The sequence below is a fragment of the Leptonychotes weddellii genome, chromosome 14 (assembly GCF_054177405.1).
Source record: "Leptonychotes weddellii isolate Sample4059 chromosome 14, ASM5417740v2, whole genome shotgun sequence".
Classification (NCBI taxonomy): Eukaryota; Metazoa; Chordata; class Mammalia; order Carnivora; family Phocidae; genus Leptonychotes; species Leptonychotes weddellii.
In genome coordinates, this window is record NC_138382.1 from 73,934,089 (window position 1) to 73,960,556 (window position 26,468).

The window sequence follows — 26,468 nt, forward strand, 5'->3', positions numbered from 1 at the left end:
TTTCTTTTCTTTTTTCTTTAAAAGATTTTTTTAAATTTATTTATTTGAGACAGAGAGAATGAGAGAGACAGAGAGCACACGAGAGGGGGGAGGGTCAGAGGGAGAAGCAGGCTCCCTGCCGAGCAGGGAGCCCGATGCGGGACTCGATCCCGGGACTCCAGGATCATGACCTGAGCCGAAGGCAGTCGCTTAACCAACTGAGCCACCCAGGCGCCCAGGGCCATTTTCATTATATCATAGCAAGAGGACATACCGGCAACACGACTCATCCCTGTGGCTGCTGACCTTGATCACCTGGCTGAGGTGTGTTTGTCAAGTTCCCAGCTGATCTTTATGCCAGATAATCAGGAGGTGAGGGACAGAAGGCCTCTGACTCTGCGACAACTCTTATAGGTCCCTGTTCAGAAGAAAGGAGCCACAGCAGCAGTTGGCTTACACAGAGCGCAGGTCATGCAAGGCACCAAGGCAAGCACCTCACCATGATTTCATTGCTACAACCCCACCAGGTAGGCAAAATCATCATTCCCAGGTTAACGTATGAGGGAGCTGCACTCCTGAGGCCCCACAGCCAGAAGCCGGCAGAACCACACCTGCTCAGCACCACTCTGAGCTGCGCGCCGCCCCCACGTGAAGGTGAAGGAGCCCTGCTGGCTGGGGCCTCCTCTCCCAGGGTGCCGCGGGTGGGGGGGGAGAGAGACATGCAGGGCTTCCCCTCAGGGCGCAGACTGGAACCTTAGCCAGAGGCCAACTTGCTCCTTTTAGCCCAAATGTTCCGAGTGGGAAAATAGCCACATGGATAGAGGTTAAAAGAGAGCCAGGCCCAAACAAACAAACAAAATAAAACAAAAAAACACCCCATCCACATGGGATCAAAGTGTCCAAAGCCTAGGAAAATCAAATTGGCAGGAAAAAATGGCTAAAAAAAGTGTTTTAAGATTTTATTTTTGCAAGAGAGATTGGGAGAGAGAGGGCTCGCCCACGCATGCACACGCCATGAGGGGGAGGAGAGGCCGAGGAAGAAGCAGACTTCCTGCTGAGCAAGGAGCCCAGGGCAGGACTCAATCCCAGGACCCTGGGATCATAACCTGAGCAAAGGCAGATGCTTAACCCACTGAGCCCCCCAGGCACCCCCCAAAATTGGTTGTTGATCATTTTCCTGAGGGTATTAGAATAGAGCCTTTTTTTTTTTAATTATTTATTTATTCATGAGAGACAGAGAGAGAGAGAGGCAGAGGGAGAAGCAGGCTCCCAAGGAGCAGGGAGCCCGATGCAGGACTCGATCCCAGGACCCTGAGATCATGACCTGAGCCGAAGGCAGACGCTTAACCATCTGAGCCACCCAGGCACCCTGAATAGAGCCTTTTTAAGTAGTCTCTACACCCAACGTGGGTCTCCAACTCACAACCCCAAGATCAAGCATTGCCTGCCCTACAGACTGAGCCAGCCAGGCTCCCCTAGAATAGAGCCTTTTGACACTGTATGCCCCATATTTATTTAACCAGTCCCTTACTGATGGATGGTAATGGCATTTCCTATTTATTACTATTACATTATAGCTATGACCATCTAAGTACCTAAAACTGTCTGCAACTTATGCCAGAAGACAGATTCCTGAAACTGTAACTGCTGAGTCACAGAGCAGGAGTATTTTTAATTTTGACACATACTACCAAGTTACTCCTAAAAGGTTACGAAGTTGCACCTTCCTACCAATAGCACAGACTGCCCATTTTCTCACATCATCACCAATATTGGATATTCTTTTTATTGTTTGGAAAGGCAAGGAAAAGTCGTTATCATTTTCATCTGTATGTCTCTCATTATTAGAGAGGTTGAGCATCATTTCTGGTTTATGGGCCATATGGATTTCTTTTTATATATATAAATACACAATTCATGTCATTTGCCCAATTTTCTTATCTTTTTCTTATTGTTAATTTTTTTGAAGATTTTATTTATTTATTTGAAAAAGAGACAGCACAAGCAGGGGGAGAAGCAGAGGCAGAGGGAGAAGCAGGCTCCCCGCTGATCACGGAGACTGACGTGGGACTTCATCAGGGGTGCAGGACCCTGGGATCATGACCTAAGCTGAGGGCAGACACTTAACCGAATGAGTCACCCAAGTGCCCTTTTTCTTACTATTTTATAAGAACTCTTTATATATTATGGATATATATTTTTTAGATTTTTATTTACTTGAGAGCGAGCGAGCGAGAGCGAGCACGGGCACATGCACACAAGCTGGGGGGAGGGACAGAGTGAGAGGGAGACACAGTCTCCCCGCTGAGCAGGGAGCCCCGATATGGGGCTCAATCCCAGAACCCTGAGATCATGACCTAAGCTGAACTGACTGAGCCACCCAGGTACCCCTGGATATTCATTCTTAAACATATTACAAGTATTTTCATCTGTCTTATCATTAGTTTATCATCTTTTCCTCCATATAGAAGTTTCTCCTTTTCCATTGGGTCAAGTCTGTTGATTTTCTTTCTTACAGTTTCAGAGTTTTATGTCACGTTCTTCCCTTACTCTTGCATTCTGCACAGTTATCAGTTCCAGCTCAGAACAATTCTTATCTTATCCATCCACTGTCCCGCCAGCCCCTGGCCTTTCAATGCCCTGCACAGCTCTCCAGCCCCGAGGCAGAGCTTGGCCCCCTGGAGTCCCAGGGCTGGCCTGGACCGGGAAGCTGCTGGGTGCCCAGCCCGGCCTCAAGTTCTTCTCCAGCTCTGCTGCCACCCGGGGAGCTGCGGCCTGGATGGCATCCTGGATGCTGTGTAAATCCCACTGGGTCCTCAGAAGGGCATCGTCTAGGGTGAAAAAGCCATCCCGCGTCCGCCGCACTTGGGAACAGACAGCGGTGGTCTTCAGCTCCAGGCCGATCTCATGCACCAGCCTTCTCAGCTGCTTCTGTGTCTCATGCATGCACTGTACCTCTGCCAGGGGCAAACAACGGGTCTGAAGGCTGGGAGCATGGCCTCTGGTATCTGTGCATCTAAATCCACACCCCTGATACCTCTTGGCTGTGTGATAACCTTAGCAAAAGACCTTAGCTCTCCAGGGCTTTGCTATTGGGCCAGCCCTGAAAGTTGATTAGATGTGCAGAATCTTGGGCTCCACCCAGACCTGCAGAATCGGAGTTTGCTTTTTTTTGAAGACCCCCACGAGTTTTGTGGGCAGGTTAACTTCCAGAAGGCTACTCTGGTCTAAGACTTAAGGCTCATCTGTAAAATGGGTGGGTGTGAGGAATCTTAAGAGATAATGTACATAAGGTGCTTATCATTGGGAGAGTCCTAGTCAGCATTCAAGGAGCCCTTGTTAGTAAGACGAAGAGAGAAGAAAGGAGGGAGGGGCCAAGCTGGGTGGGACTGGGGAGATGAGGGTGCTGTCTGATGGCCCACTGCAACCCGAAACACTGGGAGGCACTGGAAATGAACCACCAAGTATTAACTTCTCGCTAAGGTCTGGTTTCAAAGTGTAACTTGGCGGCATATAGGACAGGATTTGATCTGAGTGCTGTGTGGATGGGCCAAGTCCAGTCGGGGGCTGAGAAGGAAGCTGGCCCCTGGCGCCTTAGCCAGCAGAGATCAGGGCGGGCATGTGCTGGGGTCTACAAGGGCATTTCACAATGACTCCCCAAACCCAGGAGCCCCATCTCATTGCTCCAACTTCCTGGGGCAACGTACCTATGAGGAATTCCGGAGGCGCAAAGAAGATGCATCGGATGCCCGTTACCAGCATCGGGGACTTGCCCATGGGACGAATCAAGCCTCTCACAGCCATATCATAGGCCTCCTGGGTCTGCAAGTCCAGGTTGGAGTACCTGGGGATCAAAACGGGGCTGGCGTGGGATGGGGAGCTGGGCCCGCTGTTTACCCCTGGCCCTGCCCCACTCATGAAGAGCTTTCCTAAAGCTCTTCTTTCGCTTTCCAGCTTCCCTGCCCCTGCAGCTGCCTTTTTCTGTCTCCTCCAATCCCTAAATGCAGGCTCTGCCCTCCTCTGCAGTCTCCCTAGCTTCCGGTCAAGCACATGCTGCCTGCTCTCGCCCCTTGCTTCTAGGTCATATGATGTGGGTTCCTGGCTTCCCTCTCCACTAAATCATATACTCTCCCTGAGGCTAGCTGGGGTCTCTTGTTCCCCCTTGGTCTCCCCAGGGGCTGGCCTGGCACAAAGAAACACTTCTGCGTGCTATGGAAGGAAGGGCTGGTTCATGTCTGCTTTTGGGCTCTAAAAAGAAGGTCCATGGAACCTGCCCCAGGGTGGGCGGAGCCTACAGGGAGCCCAGTGGGTACTTCTTACTCTTCCAGCACCTCCTCAAGGGCCCCTTTCAGCAAAGTGTGGATTGGGCCCCACTTACATCACCAGGGCCTTCTGATGGGAACCTTGGATCAGGGCCAGGATGCGGTCCAGCTTCTCTCTGGTCACATGGTCTGGAAAAGCCAGGGGATGGTCAGCACACGAGTGCCTGCTGAGGACAGGCAACAACAAACTGGCAAACTCCCTTCCCTCAAACCAGCCCCATCCTTGGAAACTGGAGGGGTCCCAGAGCACCCAGGGCTCCCATTTAGGGGTTATGAGTCCTTTGAGACTCTATAAGCCCAGGAACCTCTTCTCAGAAAGTTATGCCTGAACTCAGCATTGTGAGGACATTTTTTTTTTTTTTAAAGATTTTTTTTATTTATTTATTTTGAGAGAGAGAATGAGAGACAGAGAGCATGAGAGGGAGGAGGGTCAGAGGGAGAAGCAGACTCCCTGCCGAGCAGGGAGCCCGATGCAGGACTCGATCCCGGGACTCCAGGATCATGACCTGAGCCGAAGGCAGTCGCTCAACCAACTGAGCCACCCAGGCGCCCTGTGAGGACATTTTTAAGGGGTTCACAGACTCCAAGTTAAGAACAGTTTCTTTTGGAAATGAGGCTCAAAGCCGTAATATGACTTATCCAATATTCTAAGCCAAGTCCCCTGAGCCCCAATCTGGGTTCTTTTATGCCAGGGACCCTGGGAGGGAGAGGGCCATCTGTCTGAATGCAGACACAGATGGCAAGAGGCAGTGGCTCTGCCTGCTGGTACCATCGAGTGACTAGGGCAGGCAGCTGCTAAGCCCAGGGATGCTCACAAACTGCTAAGAGGCTGATCCTGGGGCCCAGCTGGGCAAGCGCCAACTTCTGGCTCCAAAGGCCATAGTTCTGGGCACAGGTGTGGTGATCAAAGGCCTGCCAGCTTGGAAGGGCCTAGCCTAGGCCTCTTTTTTTTTTTTAAAGATTTTATTTATTTATTTGAGAAAGAGAATGAGAGAGAGAGAGAGCACGAGAGGGGGGAGGATCAGAGGGAGAAGCAGACTCCCTGCTGAGCAGGGAGCCCGATGTGGGACTCGATCCCGGGACTCCAGGATCATGACCTGAGCCGAAGGCAGTCGCTCAACCAACTGAGCCACCCAGGCACCCTAGCCTAGGCCTCTTATCCCCTCTCTGGCTTTCTTCATGCCGTTGTCTTATCTGAAATATACCTACCACTGCCTCCTCCCTCCTCATTTACAGCCCAGCTCAAATGCAGCCTCCTCCAGGAAGCCCTCCTGGAGCATGTCACTTCTTTTTCCTGCGTCCTGGGTCTCTTTCTGAGCATTTAATTTGTTTTGGTTTGGGATGCCTGGGTGGCTCTGTTGGTGAAGTGTCTGCCTTCAGCTCAGGTCATGGTCCCAGGGTCCTGGGATCGATCGAGTCCCACATCGGGCTCCCTGCTCAGTGGGGAGCCTACTTCTCCGTCTGCCTGCAGCTCCCCCTGCTTGTGCTCTCTCTCAGATAAATTAAAAAAAAAAAAAGTCTTTAATTTGCTTTGGTTTTAACATTATTTTTTAGTTATATAATTGACATATGAATCTTCTTTAAGAAATTTATTTTTTTTAAGATTTATTTTATTTGAGAGAGAGCACGTGCACACTTGTGCCCGCAAGGAGAATGGACAGAGGGAGAGGATCTTAAGTAGGCACCCCTCTTCTTTAAGAAATTTAGATCAGGGGGCACCTGGGTGGCTCAGTGGTTTAAGCACCCGACTCTTGATTTCTGCTGAGGTCATGATCTCAGGGTCGTAAAATCAAGCCCTGCGCTGGGCTCCACACTCAGCGTGGAGTCTGCTTAAGATCTCCCTCTGCCCCATGGGTGCCTCGGTGGCTCAGATGGTTAAGCGTCTGCCTTCGGCTCAGGTCATGATCCCAGGGTCCTGGGATCGAGTCCCGCATCGGGCTCCCTGCTCAGCGGGGAGCCTGCTTCTCCCTCTGCTTCTCTCTCTCTCTCTCTGTCTCTCATGAATAAATAAATAAAATCTTAAAAAAAAAAAAAAGAAATTTAGATCAGCATTAACAGCACCTCCCCTTCTCCAAATTCGGGCTTCTTCCCTACTAGAGTGTCAAATTGGTAACTGTCTTTGGACATGTTTTGTATGCTGATACACCCACATATACAGATTATATAGTGTTACTCTGCCACGTTCTGAATCCTGTCTAGAAGATGTGGAGGTGTGTGTTTGCTCTCCCTGCTAGACTGGGTTCACTGAGAATGGGGGCCCCATCTGGTTCATCAAGACCCTGGCACATGGCTGGTGCCCAAAAACATCTGTCAAATAAGAAAATGTAATAGATCCTATGGAAAGTGTTAGAACATAGGGAGGGTAAGAAGTGAAGAATGAGCCATCGAACCATCTATCCACCCCCCCCCCGCGACCTACTTCTCCATCCATCCACCCAACCAACAAGCACCTCCCATGTCCCAGGCTCCGTGCTGTGTGTAACCACAGGAGTGGAATGACATGGTCCCTGCTCCCATGGTGACAGTGTGGTGGGAAGACAGATATTAAATAATCACTAATCATGGGGCGCCTGGGTGGCTCAGTCGGTTGAGTGTCCAATTCTTTTTTTTTTAAAGATTTTATTTATTTATTTGAGAGAGAGAGAATGAGAGAGAGAGAGCACATGAGAGGGGGGAGGGCTAGAGGGAGAAGCAGACTCCCTGCCGAGCAGGGAGCCCGATGCGGGACTCGATCCAGGGACTCCAGGATCATGACCTGAGCCGAAGGCAGTCGCTTAACCAACTGAGCCATCCAGGCGCCCAAGCATCCAATTCTTGATTTCGGCTCGGGTCATGATCTCGGGGTCTTGGGATTGAGTCCTGTGTCAGGCTCCACACTCGGTACATAGAGTCTGTTTGAGATTCTCTCTCCCTCTCTGCCTCTGCCAACCCCCACCCCATGCTCGCTCTCACTCTCTCTCTCTCTCAAACTTAAAAAAAATCACAACCATTAGTTGATTACTGTTCTAAGAGTCCATCTAGTTCATCTGGGGGTTAGTGGAGCTTCCCTGGGGAGGTGACATTTACGCCAGGTGGGGAGGCACCGGGCAGTTATACCTGCAAGACAGAATGATGTGCCCAAAGGCCTCCAACAGCCAGCCCAAACTCAGTGTGTTGCAGTCACTGAGGGCTGCAAGGCCTGCGTGGGGGTGAGGAATCAAGGGAGAGCAAATGCAAAGGCAGCCATAGCCACTCTCCTCCCACGGCCCTGGGCGCCTGCGGGCTCTCACCATATGTTGACTTCTCCACCAGCCGCCCATCCTCACAGAAGTCATCTGTTGCTTTGCCCAGGAGACCACGTACTGTATAATCCTGCAGAGATAGGGAGGGGAAGATGGGGTCAGATTCCCTGCTCGCCCTCAGCACTGAGGAGGGAGGTACGTCCAGCAGCTCCCACCCCCAACCTGCTAGACAGGCTCCCCTCAGGGAGCCAGGCACTCAGCCCCCACCCAGCCACCCCACTGTCCCCCCAGGGAAAGACACCAGACTTCCCTATGACAGCAAGCACCTGCCCGCAAAGGATGGTGACTACCCTGTGCCTCCACGTCTCTCCTCTCCAGCCAGACCTGACAACTTATCATGCCAGGCCCCTCCCAGTGCACCCTGTCAGCTTCTCCCCAGCCTCCACATATGATCTGTGCAGTTAACAGCCTCTGCCATAAGGAAGGGATGACGACAACAGCAATAATAATTTACTGAGCATTTACCATGCGCCAGTGACTGTGCTAAGTATGGTGCAGGTAGTTACTAACTTAATCTTCAGAGTAACCCTATGGAGGAGGTACTATTATCTCCCCCATCTTACAGACGCGGAAATGGAGGAAGACGGATGTTAAGTAATCCACCTGGGGGCCCACAGCGGGCAGAGGGGCAGAAGCTGGTTTGGCTCCAGATCTGTGCTCTTAACCACTAAAAATGGAGGCTCTCTAATGCAGCACCTCTGTCCCCTCTCATGGTGCCGGATTCCACAGCCCCAGCCCAGATGCAAGCTCCCTGATGCCTGGATGGTGACATCCACCTCTCAGTCTTGGTGGGGTGGGGAGGGGTAGGGGGAATGGAGTGCTGTCATGATCAGGCTCTGGGGTCAGACAGATCCAGGTTCAAATCGCAGTTCCATTCCTTACAGGTTGCACGACCCTGGGCAAATGACATCCCCTTTCTGTGCCTCGGTGGTTTCATCTGTAAGGTGGGTTAACAGCAGATACCACTTTGCGGGGAGGGTGTGAGGCATCCACAAGGGAGTCCACGTGCAGTGCTCAGCAAAGAGCGGCCGGCATGCAATAAGGCCAGCGGTCATTACCATGCTATCCTTACAGTCTCCCCCAGCACACGGCCATGAAACAACGCTGGCTGATGGCCTGGGTGTTCCCCCATGCAGTGCTCTCAGCTTCAGATTCCTGCCAGTGAGCCCCTGGGAAATGGGCTAAACAAGCTGTCCCCAGTGTCCCCATACCTTGGTGAGGTGAGCATTGTACATGCTGGTGAGGAGCCTGCATCCATGTCCCACGCCGAGCACTGGAAGACACCCAGGCTGATCTCACACCTGGCTCCCCCTTCTCGTTTCCCTGAGACCTCCAACCCCCACAACTACCACGAGAATCCTTCCATCTCCGATGCTGCTAAAGCCAGCAAGAGGGCAAGGACAGCTTCTTCTACAGGGAGCAAGTGAGCTCCCCTGGGTAGATATGAAAATGTAGGTTTCGGGGCCCACCCACTTGTACTGACTCTGACTCATGGAGGGGCCTCGGATCCTTAGTAAGTGCCCTAGGGGGTTCTGATGCACTCCAAAGAAAGGGACCAGGGGCCCAATCACACAGACCTGCCCTCAAATCTGGGATGACTCTAAGCATGTCTGTTAGCATCCTTGGGCCTCAAGATCCCCATCTGTAAAATGGGGATACAAGATCCTGTCTGATCCCTGTGGGTGTTGTGAAGACTGAGGCAATACACAGGAAGAAGTGAGCACAAAGGAAGGGCCCAATAAAGGGGCATTGTGGCCACTGCCTGCCTTTTCCTGGCTGTTTCTCCCTCTGGCTGGAGGAGAGAATGACCCTCCATTCACTCCTGGAGAGGGAGGACAGGGAGAGGGAGCATGACATCATGTCTGCCTGCCTGTGCCCCAGGAAGTGAGACAAGGGGACTGTGACTACCACGCATGGAGGATGTGGCCACCACCTGACCCTGGGGACACAGATGGCTCATGACGCAGGGCTTTGTGTGTCCAGCTCCAGCGACATTCAGACCCTGGCCGGTGGGGCCAGAGTCACACGCTTGGCTAACCCACACAAGTGATGACAGTTTGTGCTCCCTGGACCAGGGGCATTCACTAGCCACATGACCCAGACCAAGTCACCTAAGCTCCTGGAGCCTTCTTTTCTCCATAAAATCATAAACTATCTACCTAATAAGGTTGTTGTCATGAAAACATGTGCATGAAGGACTTCATACCGCATGTCGAATGCAGGAATCACTTGATAAAAGTGGGCAATTGTGCCATCCCCACTTCCACCAGCTGACCAGACTTGGGGTAGGAAGCAGGGGAGGAGGGCAGTGGTGGGAAATGGCGGTCAGGCTGGAAGTGGGCGGGGTTCATGGTAGCTCCCTGATCTTCTCCCGAGACTGTATCACTGCACCCCTGGGCTCACCACATCACCTACCAAGCACCCCAGATGCTTGAGCATCCAGCCGGTGTCCCATGCCAACCTTCAAGCTGGTGAATGCTGGTCCACAGACTAGAAAGAAACAAACGAGGTCCCTCTGCTCAATGAATCCAGCCTCCAGGATGACTTCAGCCTGCATCATGGCCTCATTCCTAGGATGTAGCCTCATGGAGCCCAAACCAGGATCAGGTTGGACTGTCAGACTTCCCCATGTGGAATCTGGGGCCTCGAACCATTTCCTCGGGTCCCTGGGCCCAGAAAAAGGGCTTGTTACTCTACCTATCACCATTCCCCTGGTGAGAGGCTTTGAGGGGACTGGGCAGAACATTGGGACTCAACTTTCCTACTCAGCTGCGACAGAGAGTCCTGGCCACCCCAGTAAGAAAATGGAGGTGGTAAGTTCCTGAAGGCAGGGCCTGGGTCCCAAGTTCTAACCCTAGAGCCCAGAGCTCACTAGGTGCTCAGGAAATAACTAGTGAGGGACGCCTGGGTGGCTCAGTTGGTTAAGTGTCTGCCTTCGGCTCAGGTCATGATCCCAGGGTCCTGGGATCGAGTCCCTCACTGGGCTCCTTGCTCAGCAGGGACTCTTCTCCCTCTCCCTCTGTCCCTTCCCTTTCTTGCACTCTCTCTCAAATAAATAAGTAAAATCTTAAAAAAAAATTAAAAACATTTTTAAAATGTGGGTTTTTGTGTATCAATTATATCTCAATAACGCTATTAAAAAAAAAAGACTGCATGCAGAAATGAGCCAGAAGCATATACACTTCTACAGAACAAGAGGTATCTGGGGGAAGGATATGGGATGGTTAAGCGCCTATTGAATCCAGCCTATGTTACTTAATGTCAACACTGAGCCTCAGTTTCCTCATTTGTGAAATGAGAACAGGATCCACCTCACAGGGTTGTGGTGAAGATTTAATAAAATGGTACTTGGTAAAAGCTTAACACGGTATCTAGTACAGAAGAGATCCTCGGTACATCATACTTGTTATTGCTACACTGTAGAGTCACTAAATATCACTGCCAAAGGGATTTTAGTGGTTTCTGGTCAAGCCCCTCAGTCTTTCTAACCTTGTCTAGTAACAGGGAACTCATTATAACTAGTTCCATTCTTGGGCAGCTTTGTTGACTAAAAAAGTCACTCTTTCCCAAGAGCCCCAAACTCCCACCTTAGGACTTCTACCTGAGGGTCTCAATTCCCATTTGGAGTCCCAGAATAGTTAAAAGGGGTCAGCAAGCTACAGTCCACAGGCCAAATTCTCAAGCCTGTTTTTTTTTAATGGCCCATGAGTTAATTTTTTTTTTTCATTTTTCAATGATCCCCCCCCCCCAAAATCAAGAAAATAATATTTTGTGACATAGGAAAATTATATGAAACTCAAATGTCACTTTCCATAAATAAAGTTTTATTGGAACACAGCCAGGCTCACTGCATTCCATATTGCCTACAGGTTCTTTGCCCTATGGCAGAACTGGGCCTGCAAAGCCTAAAATATTTGCTATCTGGCCCTTTCCAGGAAAATTTGCCAATTCCTGGTCAAATACTTCATCCCTGCTGTGGCCCTTCAAGGATCTGGAACAAGAGTCTGAGCACCGACTGGGACACTGACTCTGGGCAGAAACTGCCTGGGAAGTGACACCCAGGCCCCAGCCTGAATGTGCCTTACCCAGCGGATGGTTGGTGAGGGTGGGCACACTGGTGGCAGTGAGAATAAGCTCCTTCTCTTTGCCGTCTCCCACGGGGCCCAGCAGAAAACGAACACGCTGTTCAGGGGCAGGAGCCTTCCCAGCATTGACACCTGAGTACACAAAGGTAAAAGACATCAGGTCAATTCTGTCCGAACACCTGGGGGAGGTGGGACAGGGAGGTATGGAGATGTAGAAGAGAAAGCCCACGATGTAGCGAATAGCAGCAGTTAAGAAACAGGCTTGGGTTCAAATTCTGACTCTATTACTTATGACATCTGAACGCAGGGGAAAGTGAGGAGTAATGGAGTACACAGATTACATGATTAGGAAAGCGCTCTGTCCAGAGGACTGGGTCACATGAGTTTATTTTGCCGGGAGGATCAGAAGCGGAGATGGACTCCCGGAGAACCAGAGCGGGATCGTGGGTCTGGTTCGAAGCGCTCACCCTTCAGAAGCTGCAGCTCCACGGTGTCCCGCACGTGCTTCCATTTTAGCCCCGGGGGCTTGTAGACCGCGAAGAGCCCGTGCAGCCGCGCTAGGCCGCGGGACCCCATGCCCGAAGCCAGCGGCGCCGGCTGGTGAAATAGCTGCACCTGAACGGAAGTGCCGTCCGGTCCCACACCCAAATGTGGTCCGGACCCTGGGTGCCGCCACGTTTCGCAGCCGGAAGAGGTTCTCGTCTTTATTGGCCTCGGGGAAAACGCACGGAGGAGAGGGCAGTAGTGCCCGGCGCTGAACCCCGAGCAGGGATCACTGGGGAGCCTTTCTGGGAGTGAGGGGAAATGGGGAGAGTTTTGCTTCGGTGGGAGTAGGTGGTGGACAGGTCGCCTGGGTTTCCTTCTCTTACTTAGCGATAGGGCCCTCTCCTGTCCGTGCCTCCTTCAAAGCCGGCTGGTGCCCGCTGCCATGGGGACGCTGCTGCGCTCGGCCCTGCGCCCTCTCCGCCGAGTTGGCGGCCTCCGGGGGCCGGCTGCAGGCAAGTGGCAGAGGCGGGAGGGAGGCCTGGGGCGCCAGGCTCGTCTGACCGCGGCCTTTTTTTTTTTGCCCAGTAGATGTGCCGCTCCGAGGCGTGCGCCACGGCGCCAACGGCCTGCTCTACCCGGGGCACATCCCCACTTGCCCGCTGCAGAAGGCGCTGCTGGCCGCCGGCTCGGCCGGAATGTCTCTCTATAACCCGTACCGCCACGGTAAGGTTGCCGGCGCTCCCGGGAGGGCAGCGGGGGGTCGGCGCGCACCCTTGCCTGGGGAACCTGGGCAGGTGCCCACCTCTCTCTCTACCCCGTCCCCTAGGGGTAACGAGAATAGACTAGGTCGGGGTTCCCAAATCAGGCTGCATCCCATCATCACGCGCAAGGTTCACAAAAATGCAGGTGTCTAGGGCCCACCCTGAGCTCAGTCCGAATCAGCCCGAGCCTGGGGAGGGGAGGAAGGGCCAGCATTTTTAAATAAACTACCTACCGGAAGATTCTGTCGTCCAGCCACATTGAGAACCTGTGTACTAAACATGATTTACGAAGTTTGTTATAACATACATAAAATTATAACACCTCAATAAAAATTAAAGTTTATGAGGTCAGACACCCCGACTGCCCTGTTGCATTGTATCAGCATGTTTTAGATTGTGCCTGGCACATAGCAGATGCTCATGGTTGTATGACTGGAACATCTTAGGGTTCTACAGTACTTTTCTCATTCTCAGGATTCTAAGTCTGGAAAGGATTATTACTCCTACCAATTGAAATGGCAGTGCTAACTGCTCACTGAGCCCTAATGCTGGTTGCTCACTGCATTAAATGTTTTATATGCATGACGTTCTTGATTTTTCACATTAACCCTGTAAGAAAGGTGTTCTCCACATTTCATAAATTAGTGCCCTGAGGCTTGGAAATGTAAAGCATTTTGCACAAGTTCACTTAGACAGTGATTGCACCTGAACCCAAACCTAGCACTCTGATTCAAAGCCTGTAATCAATGGAGGCATGATAATCCGTTGTAATAATGGGTGTATAAGTGACTTATAAACTCTTTAGAGCACTGTGCTAACCAGAGCCACATCAGCCCGTTAGATAAATACAATGATAATGACTATAGGTACATATGTTGAACCCTTACTGTGTGCCAGGTGACTTGCTAAATGTTTAACATGAATCCTCGTAACTAAGAGGTAGATAGGGTTTTGGTTTATCATGTAGGAGACAGGCTCAGATGGGGTCCAGTAACTTACCTAAGATTATATCTTCCATTTGTCCCCATTTCTTTCCTTTCAGACATGGTCGCAGTTCTAGGGGAGACCACAGGACACGGTGCCCTGAAGGTCCTCAGGGACCAGATGAGGAATGATCCAGAGGGTGCTGAGATCCTGCAGTAGGTCCCAGCTGTGCCTGGGGGATTGGGGACATTCTCTGGGGATCCTGACCTCTCTGGAGTCACACTGTGTTCCTCTAGGGAGCTCTTCTTGATGCCCAGGCCATGGAGGGCTGCGCATGCTGGGCACTGCCCAACTCCATGGGTGCCATTCACACACACACTGTGATGATCCGTGGGTAGTGCAATGTGGTGGCCTCAGCCCAGATCCCACCACAGGGCCCTCTGCCTTCCCTAAGCTCCCATAACAGGCTAGCTATAACCCCCACCCCCCTGCAGTGTCCTTTGTGGGTACCCTGATCCCACCTGAGGCTTGCTCCCTAGATTATGCCACTGCGGGCAGGAACCATGACCTTGGCTTGCGGTAGTCTCCTCAGTCCCTGCCACTGTCCTGGCCAGAAGCAGGTCCTACAATAGGATTTGTGGGCCCCATCGTTGCTCTCTGCCCCTTCACTTCCCAAACCTTTGCTCTAGCTGGCCTCGCACCTGCCTTTGCTGCTGCCCTCCCAGTACCTAAGTCCTTCCTTCTGCCTTGCAGGGAGCGTCCCCGGATCTCTCTGTCTACCCTTGACTTGGACAAGCTCCGTAGTCTGCCTGAGGGCTCCCTTGGCCAAGAGTATCTCCGTTTCTTGCATGTAAATGTGAGTTTCCAGCTTCTGTGCATTTGGCAATCACTAGGAAAGGCAGAGAAGGGCATGGGAGTGATGTCCTGAGGAAGGAGGAGTCCTGATTGGCCACCATGGGCGGGTGTGTTTTTTGTCTCTTGTGCCAAGGCTTTGTCACGTTCTATGGGACAGGCAAATGGGCCAGGAACTCCAAGCAATAATACTGGCCAGTATCCAGTAGCCGCTTACTGGGTGTCAGCTGCCAGACTCATACCTGATCTTGCTGAACCCTCCCAACAGGAAGGTTCATGCTTGACCCTCCCTGCCGAGTATGTCCTATTATTATCCCCTTTAATAGATGAAGAATGAGGCTCAGAGCACTTAAGCAACTTGATGATTTCATACACCGAGTATGAATGGAGGCAGTATTCATACTCACATCATGCCTTTTTTTTTTTTTTTTTTTTAAGATTTTATTTTTAAGTCTGTCTCTATACCCAATGTGGGGCTTGAACTCACAAACCTGAGATCAAAAATTGCATACTCCACCGACTAAGCCAGCCAGGTGTCCCCAGATCATGCTCTTAACTGCTGTATTATGTCCTCGTGTTCTAGAGTCAGTGTTTTCCCCAGGGTATGACAAGTTGTGGCACTTGTGGCACTCTCTGCCCCAGGCAGGGAGGACAGGAGCTGGTGGGGAGAGTCCCAACTGCTGAGGAACTCATTCATGTGTTCAGGATCTGCCAATTGTCACCCATTGTTCCAGGTGCTGGGGATAGAATGGTGAACCAGACAGACAAAGTCCTGCTCTTGTGGCGCTAATATTCTGGTTTGGGGAGGAAATCAAGTAATAAAAGAAAAAATTTCATATAAAAATTCAGGTCAAATATTTATTGACTCCTTGGAATGTACAGCACTGTTCTCGGTAATTGAGATACAGTGAATGAAACCAGCAAAGAGCCTGCCTTTGTGGAGCTTCCATTCTAGCAGATGGTGCTGTGAGAACAACATCCTGAGAGAGGACAAGGAGGCGGGGTCAGAGGTGGCCACTTCCCATAGGGAGGTCACAGGAGGCCCCTCTGAGGAGACTCAGAAGAGGAGGAGCCAGCCCTAAGGAGAGATGAGGAGGAACAGGGGTTCTGGCAAGTGCAAGGCCCTGTGTGTTTAAGAAAAGGAAAATGGGGCACCTGGGTGGCTCAGTGGGTTAAGCATCTGCCTTCAGCTCAGGTCATGAACTCAGGGGCCTGGGATCGAGCCCCACATCGGGCTCCTTGCTCAGCTGAGAGTCTGCTTCTCGCTCTGCCACTCCCCCTGCTCTCACTCTATTGCTTACGTGTGCGCTTTCTCTCTCTCTCATAAATAAATAAAATCTTTAAAAAAAACAAAAAAGAAAAGGAAAACTGAAAAAAGGAAAAAAGAAAAGGAAAAGTGAGTGGAGGACAGACGGCCGGTGGCTGGGAGGAGAGCTAGCCCAGACCCTGCCAGCCACGGGAAGAAGTCTGTATTTTGTAATAGGAGCAATAGAAGACACTGAGGGTTTCAAGTAGGATAGTAACGTGATTTATAAAAGGACCTTAGGACACAGCTGGGCCACCTTCCCTGTCCCAACCCTTCCATCCCCGTATACACACATCTCATCAAAGCACCTCTGTCAAGTGGTTCTCCAGCCCACTGCAGGTTGCTCTAGAACTAGGCTTCTTAGCCCCCAGCACTATTGACTTTTCGGGCCAGATAATTCTTTTTTATTTATTTATTTATTTATTTATTTATTTATTTATTTATTTATTTTTAATTTATTTGAGAGAGAAAAAGAGAGCATGAGTTGGGAGGAGGGAGAAGGAGACGCAGACTCCCTGCTGAGCAGGGAGCCTGACACGGGGCTCGATCCCAGGACCCTGAGATCATGACCTGAGCTGAAGGCAGATGCTTAAGTAGCGGAGCCACCCAGGCGCCCCAGGAACAGATGATTCTCTGTTGGTAGGGGCTGCCCGGTGCTTTCCAGCGTGGTCAGCAGCACCCCTGGCCTCTTCACATAGATGCTAGCAGCACTCCCACTAAGTTATGACAGCCCTAAATCTCTGCAGACATTGCAAATATCCCCCGGTGGACAGTTGAGAAGCTACTGCTCTCGAAGATTATTTGTTCCTGAGAAAATAAACTGCTCCCCATACTCTCCTGACACTTGATCCTGCCCCATTCTCCACCATCTCCTCAGATGTTACCAGGAAGCAAGTTACTTCATCAATGGGAAACCCACCAGGGTGGCCGCCTTCTTCTGAAGTCCCCAGAGCCTTTCATCTTGTTGCTGTGGAGGGGATGGGACTGCCAGGACCTCCCTGGGCAGCCTGCCCAGTCTCAGCCCTAGTTGTGATAATAGCCATAGAGACTGTGACACTTGTAGGGCACTGAAACCAGCAGCCCACAGAATGTGAAGGAACAGCAGAGATTGAGATCAAAGTTCAAGGTGAGGCCACCTTCCCTGAGGCTGTCATTGGTAGGGGGTATGGTCATCTTGTGGCATTAGGATTATGGGCCTGGGCTCTGGAGTTAAGAGTAGCCTGAATTAGAATCCTACCTCTCTTCCCAGCTTTATGGCCCTGGACAAATCATTTGACTTCTCTGAGCCTCATATTCTTTATCTGAGGTCAGGGGACCTAATGTTTATCTTCCAGGGCACTTACATGGCTTATAATTAATGGATATTAAGGTACTGGCTTTGGAATCCAGTAGACTTTGTTTCAAATCCTGATTCAGCCACTTGATTAGCTGCATGATATTGGGCAAGTTACTTAACTTCTCTGAACCTCATTTTTCTTATCTTTATCTGAGGCTCCTAAAGTATCTACCTCCAGATGGTCATAAGGATGCCTAATGATGATATATGTAAAGGACTTCATACAGTGCTGGCACGTAGTAGGTACTCAATAAATATAATTGCTATCACTCTGATCACCCTCAGCTTTGCACAGCATGTAGAACTCCCTCAAGAAGAAATTAGGAGCTGGGACCCAGGGAGATCACAGACACAGACCAAGGCACTGAGCCAGCAGCCCCAAAGAAATGAAGACGTCAGATCCTTTGGCCTCTGGACAGGCTGAGACCATGCTTTGGGAACAGGAACACTAGGCTGCTCCCATTCTGCATGGGTGCTGCTGAGGACTCAGAGAGGCGATGGGTGGATCAGAGAGGGACAGTTCATCCCTTCCTGGGGTCAGAAAAGTCCCTGGAGATAGAACAGTGAACAAAGCAGCCAGCAGCCATGTGCAGCTGAGAGACCACTACGGCACCATTCATAGAAAGCGAACCCAAGCCGATAGGTCACTTCCAGTCTGCTGTTAGACACTTCAGTAAAAGCAAAAAGAGACAGGTGGAATTAACTTTAATAGCCTATTTTATTTAATCCAGTGTACTGAAAATACTATCATTTCAACATGTAATCGATCGTTCTAAATTACTAAGATTTCACATTGTTCTCTTCACACCAAGTCTTTGAAACCCAGTGTGCATTTTATGCCACTGCAGCTAGGTTGGAACTGTCCCATTTCCAGGCTTGGTGGCCACATGGGGTGAGTGGCTGCCATACTGAAAAGTCCAGGTCTAGAAGAGGGGCACATACAATGCACATCACAATACAAGGTACGGGATGCTGCAAGAGACCATAATGTGGACCTTAGCAGTCTGAAGGTCACGGACAGCCTCCCTGCAGCGGGGACACTTAAGGCGAGTCAGAAAGGACAGGTAGGAATTGTCAAGGTGAAGCTGCGGGTGGTGGGGGAGAGCACCCTAGGCTGGGAGCAGCTCATGTGAAGGATCGGGGCCCGGGCACCTGGCTGGCTCAGTGGGTGGAGCATGCGACTCTTGATCTTGGGATTATGAGTTTGAGCCCCACGTTGGGTGTAGAGATTACTTTAAAAAATTAGGGATGCCTGGGTGGCACAGTCAGTTAAGTGTTGACTCTTGGTTTTGGCTCAGGTCGTGATCTCAGGGTCCTGGGATCGAGCCCTGCGTTGGGCTCCGCACTCAGCCTGGAGTCTGCTTGGGATTCTTCCTCCCTCCCCTATGTGTACATGCACCATCTCTCTCTCTCTCTCTCTCAAATATATAAATAAATTTTATTTATTTGGGTGAGGGAGAAGCAGACTCCCCACTGAGCAGGGACCCCATGCAGGGCTCCATGACCTGAGCTGAAGGCAGACGCTCAACCAACTGAGCCAGCCAGGTGCCCCCCCCAAATTAAATCTTTAAAAAAGAAAGTATCAGGGGCCCTGGAAACTTCTTTTTTCCTTTTTCTCTCCATTTTATTTCTACTTGTAGTTAAAAAAACATAACATGGTGTAACTTAAGGTAAGATAACATAAGAGTTGCCATCTCAGGGGTGCCTGGCTGGCTCAGTCAGAAGAGTGTGTGACTCTTGATCTCAGGGTTGTGAGTTCTAGCCCCACGTTGGGGGTAGAGTTTACTTTATTTATTTATTTTTTATTTTTTTTAATTTATTATTTTTTTTAAGATTTTATTTATTTATTTGAGAGAGAGAAAATGAGAGACAGAGAGCATGAGAGGGAGGAGGGTCAGAGGGAGAAGCAGACTCCCTGCCAAGCAGGGAGCCCGATGCGGGACTCGATCCCGGGACTCCAGGATCATGACCTGAGCCGAAGGCAGTCGCTTAACCAACTGAGCCACCCAGGCGCCCTATTTATTATTTTTTTTATAAGTTATACATTTCTTTTTTTTTTCTCAAGATTTTTTATTTATTTATTTGACAGAGAGAGAGAGTGAGAGAAGGAACACAAGCAGGGGGAGTGGGAGAGGGAGAAGCAAGCTTCCCGCTGAGCAGGGACCCTGATGTGGGGCCCAATCCCAGGACGCTGGGATCATGACTTGAGCTGAAGGCAGGTGCTTAACAACTGAGCCAACCAGGCACCCCTAGAGTTTACTTTAAAGAAAGAAAAAAAAAAGAGCTGTCATCTTAACCATCTCTAAGTGGACAGTTCAGTAGCGTTGAATATATTCACATTGTTGTGAAACCAACCTCCAGAGCTTTTCCATCTTGTAAAACTGAAACCTTATCCCCTTAAACATCGCTTCCCCCCTACCGCCAGGAGCTGCTTTGCCATAAATTCCAACAGGCTTGGACATTATGTGTGGGTAGCCCATGGGGGTGTCACTGCCACCATGTTTTCTACCCGAGGACTCCCCTGTTGGCAGGTATGGACGGAAATGGTCCATGGTATGAGTTTGGTGGGAGTGGTTGACAGTCAAGAAGAGGCTGGCCAGTTTGGCATTGGGAATAGTTGGGAAGAGATCGAGGGGAGGTTCATGGTTGTCAGAGGGTCTCCCCAGATACCCGAGCACCCACCCGGTTCGTGGACGATGAGGAGCTAGCCTATGTGATCCAGCGGTACCGGGAGGTTCACGATATGCTCCACACCCTGCTGGGGATGCCCACCAACATCCTGGGTGAGTGGTAGCCCCCAGCTGCCTTGAGAGGGGGGATGGGCAGAGTGGGGTGGGGTGTTGCAGCCAGCCTGTCCACCCGGGTCTGACACACACTAGCTCAGTGCCTCATTTTCTGCTTTCTGAACATCTTGGTAGCATCTGTGCCACACAGCGTCTCTCCATCCCACTGCCTCTGTGGTTCCTAAGCTGATGTAGCAGCATCCAAGCATCGGGGCTCCCTGCTCTGAAACCCTCCACAACTCCCTAAGGCCTGTAGGAACCACCCTGGACTTCTCAGCCTGGCTTTTGGAGTCCTCTGCACTCTGACCCCAAGCTTCCTTCCCAGCCCTTACCTCCTGCTCTTTCTTGGACCCTCACCTTCACCCCAAGCCAAGTGCTCTAAGGCCCAGATGGGCCAGGACTGGGCATGGCCAACCCTACAGAGATCAAAGAGGAGCAGATGCTTTGCGCTGTTCTGCCAGGAGCACCATGGCCTCTCTTCCTGGGCCCTTCTCACCTCCCACCCCATTCCTCGCCCTGCCCCCCAGGGGAAATCGTGGTGAAGTGGTTTGAGGCTGTCCAGACCGGCCTGCCCATGTGCATCCTGGGTGCCCTCTTTGGACCGATCCGACTCAGTGCCCAGTAAGTTCTCAAGTGGGGAGGGGTTGGGGAGAGCTCAGAGGAACCAGGATCCAGGAAATGGGACAAGCATGCAGCCTTCCTGAGCAGCCCCAATGGTTCTCCAGGAAGCCAGGGTAGAAAGAATGGGGCAGGAGGGTGTAACTGGCCTGGCGCAGGGTCTCCAGTGCAGTGAGTGAAGCCTGGATGTTTCACAGGACTCTAGGGTCTCCCGGGCCAGGCCTCAGTGTTGGTTCAGAACATGGAATTGAGGGGGTGGGGCAGCAAATCCAGTGTTAGTTCCTGGAGTTAGGTAGCCCTTGATTGAAATCTGGGCTTTGGCATATTCAAAATGTATGGCTTTGGACACAAGATTTTCCCTCACTGAGTTTCTGTCTCCTCATCTGCTAATGGGGATAATAACTACCTTCTTTTTAAGGTATTTGTGAGGACTGAGAAAATGTACATCAACTTCTGGGCACATAGTGTGCCCAGCCCTGGGGACCTTATGTCTTTTTTCCTCTGCTGCCCCACAGGAGCCTGCAAGTGCTGGTTTCAGAGCTGATCCCATGGGCAATTCAGAATGGGCGCAGAGCCCCGTGTGTCCTCAACTTGTACTACGAGCGGCGCTGGGAGCAGCCCCTGAGGGCTCTACGGGAGGAGCTGGGCATCACAGACCCCCCCACTGTGCATGTCAGGGGCCTGGCATAGGCCCTGAGCTGCTGCCCACACCACCACCCAACCTCCCCTAGAGGCGGAGGATTCTTTGGCCATTACCTTTGTTCCTTTTCTTTCAACACTGACCCTTGGACTTAATTTGTCGTAATTTGTCATAACCACTGTTGAGTGGCTTTGAGGACCACCCCAGGAGGGAGCACGCAGGGCAGCGGAGCTCCCAGGAGAGCCAGGAGCTGCCCAAAGAGCACCAGATGTGAGTGAGAATCAGTCGTCCAGCCTGGTGCTGGGGTGTCTCAGGTCCACTACTCCTGTTCTGGACCCATCCCTGCCAATGAGGGTTTTCTGGGCGCCAGGCTGGGTGTCCTCCAGGAGGAAGGGCTATACCAGTCCCAAAGACCTGAGAAGGGACAGGTGAGTCTCTACTGTCTGAATAAAGTCTGCCATCAGACCAAGTGTCCGCTTCTTCGGCCTTTGCCCAGGGCTCCCCATGGCTCTGGCGGCTTTGGGCCTTTGAGCACCAAGGACAGACATCCCCTCCAGCCTGAGCTTCAGCTACTTGTCCTCTTTCCTTTGGTCTGAAGCCAGACAGACTGGGATTCAAATTCCAAATTCCTCCATTGTTTTCCAGAAGAGGGACTTAGGGCAAGTTTGTTCCCCTTTTCAGCCCATTTCATCATCAGGAAAAGGGGAAGAGAACCAACACCCACTTCCTAGGGTTCCTGTGAGGGTTCTGGAAGGGCTTCCAAGGAAGGGCCCCAGGGGCAGAAAGCGATTATTCCTATTGTGTTCACAGGTGAGGAGGCAGCTGTGAGGCTGCTGGTTCATTTTGGAGTGGCACCCAGGCATATTCTTTGGGTCAGGGGCAAGGGGTGAAAGTATCATTGCAAGAGTGGCTAGCCCTGTCTTGGGATTTAGAACCAGAAACACTCTCAAGATGGCAGAGCCTTTAGAGTTTTGGGGGGCCAGCTCCCCATTGTGTGGATAGGACAACTAAGGCCTAGAGATAAGCAAGGAATTGCCTGAAGTAACTAGAACACATGCCACAAGACTTCCTGGGTGTGTTTCCTGTGCCTCAGTTTCCCTATCCATAATAAGGGTTACAGTTTTATAGCTGCACTATGTGCCTAAGCAATTGAGATGCACACATTATTGCACTGATGCCTCCAACAACCCAAAGAGATGTGTTATTACTTCTATTTTACTAATGAGGCAATAGGAGCAGAGCTGGGACTAGAACCAGGGGTTGTCTGAAACCTGCTCCACACTGCCACACCAGGGCCTCAGCCTACCTTGTGCCGACCACATCCCAGCCCAGGGCTCCCAGTGACGGAGGTGGGAGGCTGGAGGCCTACCTTAGATCCAGGGCCTTTTCTTTTTTTTTAAAGATTTTATTTATTTATTTGAGAGAGAGAGAATGAGAGACAGAGAGCACGAGAGGGAAGAGGGCAGAGGGCGAAGCAGACCCCCTGCAGAGCAGGGAGCCCGGTACGGGACTCGATCCCGGGACTCCAGGATCATGACCTGAGCCGAAGGCAGTCGCTTAACCAACTGAGCCACCCAGGCGCCCGATCCAGGGCCTTTTCAAGAGGTAAGCCTTGTCCTGGGCTCTTTGATTTTCTGCAGAAGGAGGAGGAGATTGGGGTGAGCTTTCCAGACCTAATCCATCTTTGCAGTATGGGCCACCTTTCCGGATCTGTCATGTTTCCACAGCTTTCTAGAGTCCAGGCACCCCTACCCCCACATCAGTAAAAGTCAACAGTGCCAGGTTTGAGGGAAAAGGTCAGGCTCACAGAATGCCTTCTCTGCCCAACTGGGGACTTCACCTGCTCCAGCCACTTGGTACCTGAATAACCCTGAGCCTTTACAGCATTGGAGAGATGGGCACTGGGCATCATGATTAGCTAGGAATGGAGTCTGGTCTTCAGATCTTAAGGTGGCATTTTTGCCACCAACTCGTGACTGGAAAAAAGTTCTACTGGCAAAGAGCTACCATTTCCTTAGTTCTCACCAAAGCCCATAAGTCTCTGCCAGCTTCTACCTAGAAACTTCATCCTCATCTCAATAAACTATGTTGGCCTTCTTCCTATCTTTGGGAATAGCATTCTGTCCCCAGGTCATCACATGGTCAACTACTTGTCATTCACATTTGTGTTCAAATGGCACCTCCTTGGAGAAGCCTGTCCTGCCCACCCACTTGAAGAAGTGCCCTCCCCCTTGCCGCACCACACCATGTCACCTTTTCTTTCTGGCACTTACCACTCTGAAATTATCTTATTTGTTCATTTATTTATGAGTTCTGTGTCAGCCCCAGGAGGGCAGGGAACCTCGTTCTTTCCCCTCACTGTTGGGAATAGTGCTTGGCACACAGAGGGGCTTGCTGCTTCATTAGTTGAAAGAGTGGACGCTAAGCCCAGAGCAGAGAACCCCACAACCTCACTTCATGGTGAAGACTGGGGGTCTCAAGTTTGGGGAGCTTGTTCTGGGACACACAGGTCTTGAGTCCTCTCCAGGTAGCTCAGGGAAAGCTCTCTTTCCCTCTGCCTGACAAAAGCCATTTGTAGCTAGCCTCAGAGCAATGTTTGGGGACACAGGCTCTGAGGACAGACAGACCTGGCCCTGGCCCTGCCCCTGACCAGCCCTGCACCCTTGCAGTAGTCCCATCGACCCTTTGAGCCTCTGGCTCCCCACCTGTAACACGGGGAGAGTATATACCTATCCCACAGCAGGGCCATTATGCATGTGTAGTGATTTAGCACATAGTCCGTGTTTAGGAAGTAGAAGCTGTCATTTTCCAGGAAGGTCCTTCGAGCTCTCTGAAGTCACCATGTACACAATGAAGCCAGAGGTGTTTATTTTGCACACACCCAGCGTGTGAGGACTTCCATAGTTCAGAGGTCCTAATGCCAAATGTAACCATCTACAGGATAAGCATCCACGGTGTGCCAGGGGCCAAACCACTTCAGTCCCTTGGGGGAACTTTAGTGCCTTCGAGTGAGTCCAAATGTCGGTCTCTCATCGGGCAAGCCTGGAGGTTTAAGTGCTGATGTTAATTATCCAACGCAGGGGAGATGGGGATCATGTCAGTGGAAAGGAGCCCACTGTGAGGTCAGCCTAAGCTCAGCCTGTCCCACAAACAATAGCACCCAGCTCCTGCCCTTCTTAGGAACCCTCAGTGGCTCTTCACTGCCCCCAGGATAAACTCCTCAGCCTGGCACACAAAGACCTTTCCAGTCACATTTCCCACCACACAGCCCCCGGTCTGTGTATCCTGACGCACAAGCCCACTAGTCTCTGGTTATTTCCCAAATACCTTCTGAGTGTTGGCCAAACGCTGGGGGTCCCACAGCGATGGAGACAGCTGCATCCCTGCCCTCTCGGAGTCGAGCGGTTACAGCAGCTGAGGGCCTTTGACATGCGCGCATCATCTTGTTGAGTCCATACCCAGCCCTAGGAGGCAGGGACCGTGATGACTGTATCCCCATTCTATAATGAGGACACTGAAGGGGTGCCTGGCTGGCTCAGTCTATAGAGCATGGGACTCTTGATCTTGGGGTTGGAAGTTCAAACCCCATGTCAGGCGTAGAGATTGCTTAAAGATAAAATCTTTTTTTAAAAAATGGGGACACCAAGGATCCATGAGGAGAGGTGACTTGCCCAGTGCTTCAGGTGGTGCTAGGGGTGCATCCCAGATGTACATGACTGGGAAGCAAAGAAAAGTCATAATGTGTGGTGGGTGTTGACAGAAGTATGGTGAGCACTTGGTGAGGGGCAACCTATTTAGTGATCTAATCTCCACTTGCCTCTCTGTGTGTCCAACTAGATTGTAAGCAATTTGAAGACAGACTGTTTTGTTACCTCTGTGTCCCCTCACATCTCCCCCTCAGGCCAGGCCCAGGGTCTGGGTGGAGTATTGCTTTGGCTTCACCATCGTGACCAGGCTGGGTGGAGAGCAGCCGGGCTGGTCACCAGCGCCGTCTTCCAAACTCTCCTTTGCCCACATTATATATGACCTCAGCAGATAATGTGGAAATGATCATGTCTATACCTGTGGATCCTGGCCTGGATCAAGTCAGAGCCTCCAATTCACTCTCCCTGTCATTCATTCAGCAAACATTTATCAAGCTAAGCCCTGTGGACATAATCAGAGGTAATCTTCATGTCTAGATTTTGCATGTGCTTTGTGGTCAGTAAGCTTGTAAACTACAATAATAAATAAAATAGGTCAAACAGTAACTCAAAACTCTGTAAGGTTTGAGCACTAGTAGTATGTCCTCATTTTTATATATAAGAAGTAGAGACTTTGAACTTTCAGCTGAGAAGCTGTTCCGTATCTGTTGGATGCCAATGCAGAAGCCCATCACCACTGCACCACACTGCCTCTTGAATGTAATAGCGACGGGGGAGGTGGAGCTTTAATTTACCTAGGTTACCCCAAAGGATGCACTCTATATTCTGGAAGAAATAAGTCCAAGTACTTCTCAGACCAAGATTTCATTTTTAATCCCTATGACTAGACCCTGAAAACTGCCCCTCTCCCCTTTAAGGACTTCTTCCTGGACTAAGGAATTAGGGGATGTATTTAAGGATAAGTGGTGGGGCCCCTGGGTGGCTCAGTCAGTTGAGCGACAGATTCTTGATTTCCGCTCAGGTCATGATCTCAGGGTTGTGAGCTCAAGCCCCATGTTGGGCTCCAGGCTCAGCATGGAGTGTGGGCTTGCCCCTCTCCCTCTGCTCCTCCCCTGCTCACATGCTCTCTCTCAAATAAATAAAATCTTAAAAAAAATAAATAAAAGGATAAGTGGCAATTGTGCATGCCCAACATGTTTGGTTATCAAGGAACCAAGTTTTCAGAGGCCCAGAGCCACACAGGACTGGGAAGGTGGCATGACAAATCCGGTCGTAGGCTTGGAAGCTAGTTGCTTTGCTGCAAGGTCCAGAGCGATCAGAGGCCAGTTAGGTACAGGTCTTCAGGTCCGTGCCCTTTGTACCACCAGGTGTGCCAGACTGCTTACAAGATACCATGGATGGGAAAGGACGCCTAGGCACTAATCCTGACGTCACGTTTATCGCTGTCCCAG

The 26,468-nt window shown here is 51.0% G+C and overlaps 2 protein-coding genes across 4 annotated transcripts; one reads left to right on the forward strand and one right to left on the reverse strand.

Moving 5' to 3' along the window:
• Window positions 1–917: 917 nt before the first annotated feature.
• Window positions 918–12,267, reverse strand: TRUB2 (TruB pseudouridine synthase family member 2). Its single transcript, XM_006749177.3, is given in 10 exon segments — window positions 918–1,177; window positions 1,360–2,703; window positions 2,706–2,936; window positions 3,687–3,823; window positions 4,358–4,430; window positions 7,571–7,652; window positions 8,794–8,855; window positions 9,998–10,072; window positions 11,668–11,799; window positions 12,135–12,267. Coding segments are annotated over 9 exon segments (993 nt in total). The 5' UTR covers window positions 12,244–12,267; the 3' UTR covers window positions 918–1,177; window positions 1,360–2,611.
• Window positions 12,241–26,454, forward strand: COQ4 (coenzyme Q4). 3 transcript variants are annotated; one of them, XM_081803707.1, is made up of 7 exons: window positions 12,241–12,361; window positions 12,742–12,876; window positions 13,957–14,053; window positions 14,592–14,694; window positions 19,986–20,115; window positions 20,643–20,736; window positions 21,249–21,838. In XM_081803707.1, exons 1-7 carry the CDS (start codon window positions 12,316–12,318, stop codon window positions 21,421–21,423), a joined length of 780 nt encoding a protein of 259 aa, XP_081659833.1. In that variant the 5' UTR covers window positions 12,241–12,315; the 3' UTR covers window positions 21,424–21,838. The 3 variants fall into 3 exon arrangements, with proteins under 3 accessions (XP_081659833.1, XP_081659834.1, XP_006749228.2); XM_081803708.1 differs by lacking the exons at window positions 12,241–12,361; window positions 21,249–21,838 and adding exons at window positions 12,380–12,665; window positions 26,385–26,454; XM_006749165.3 differs by lacking the exon at window positions 12,241–12,361 and adding an exon at window positions 12,383–12,665.
• Window positions 26,455–26,468: the final 14 nt, after the last annotated feature.

What these genes read in the sequence shown, in the direction of transcription:
- COQ4 (XM_006749165.3), top strand. Translation starts at nt 12,596, where the DNA reads ATGGGGACGCTGCTGCGCTCGGCCCTGCGCCCTCTCCGCCGAGTTGGC. An exon ending in CCTCCGGGGGCCGGCTGCAG is followed by an intron (nt 12,666 to 12,741) that starts GCAAGTGGCAGA and finishes TTTGCCCAGTAG; the next exon opens with ATGTGCCGCTCCGAGGCGTG. An exon ending in GATGCCCACCAACATCCTGG is followed by an intron (nt 20,116 to 20,642) that starts GTGAGTGGTAGC and finishes CCTGCCCCCCAG; the next exon opens with GGGAAATCGTGGTGAAGTGG.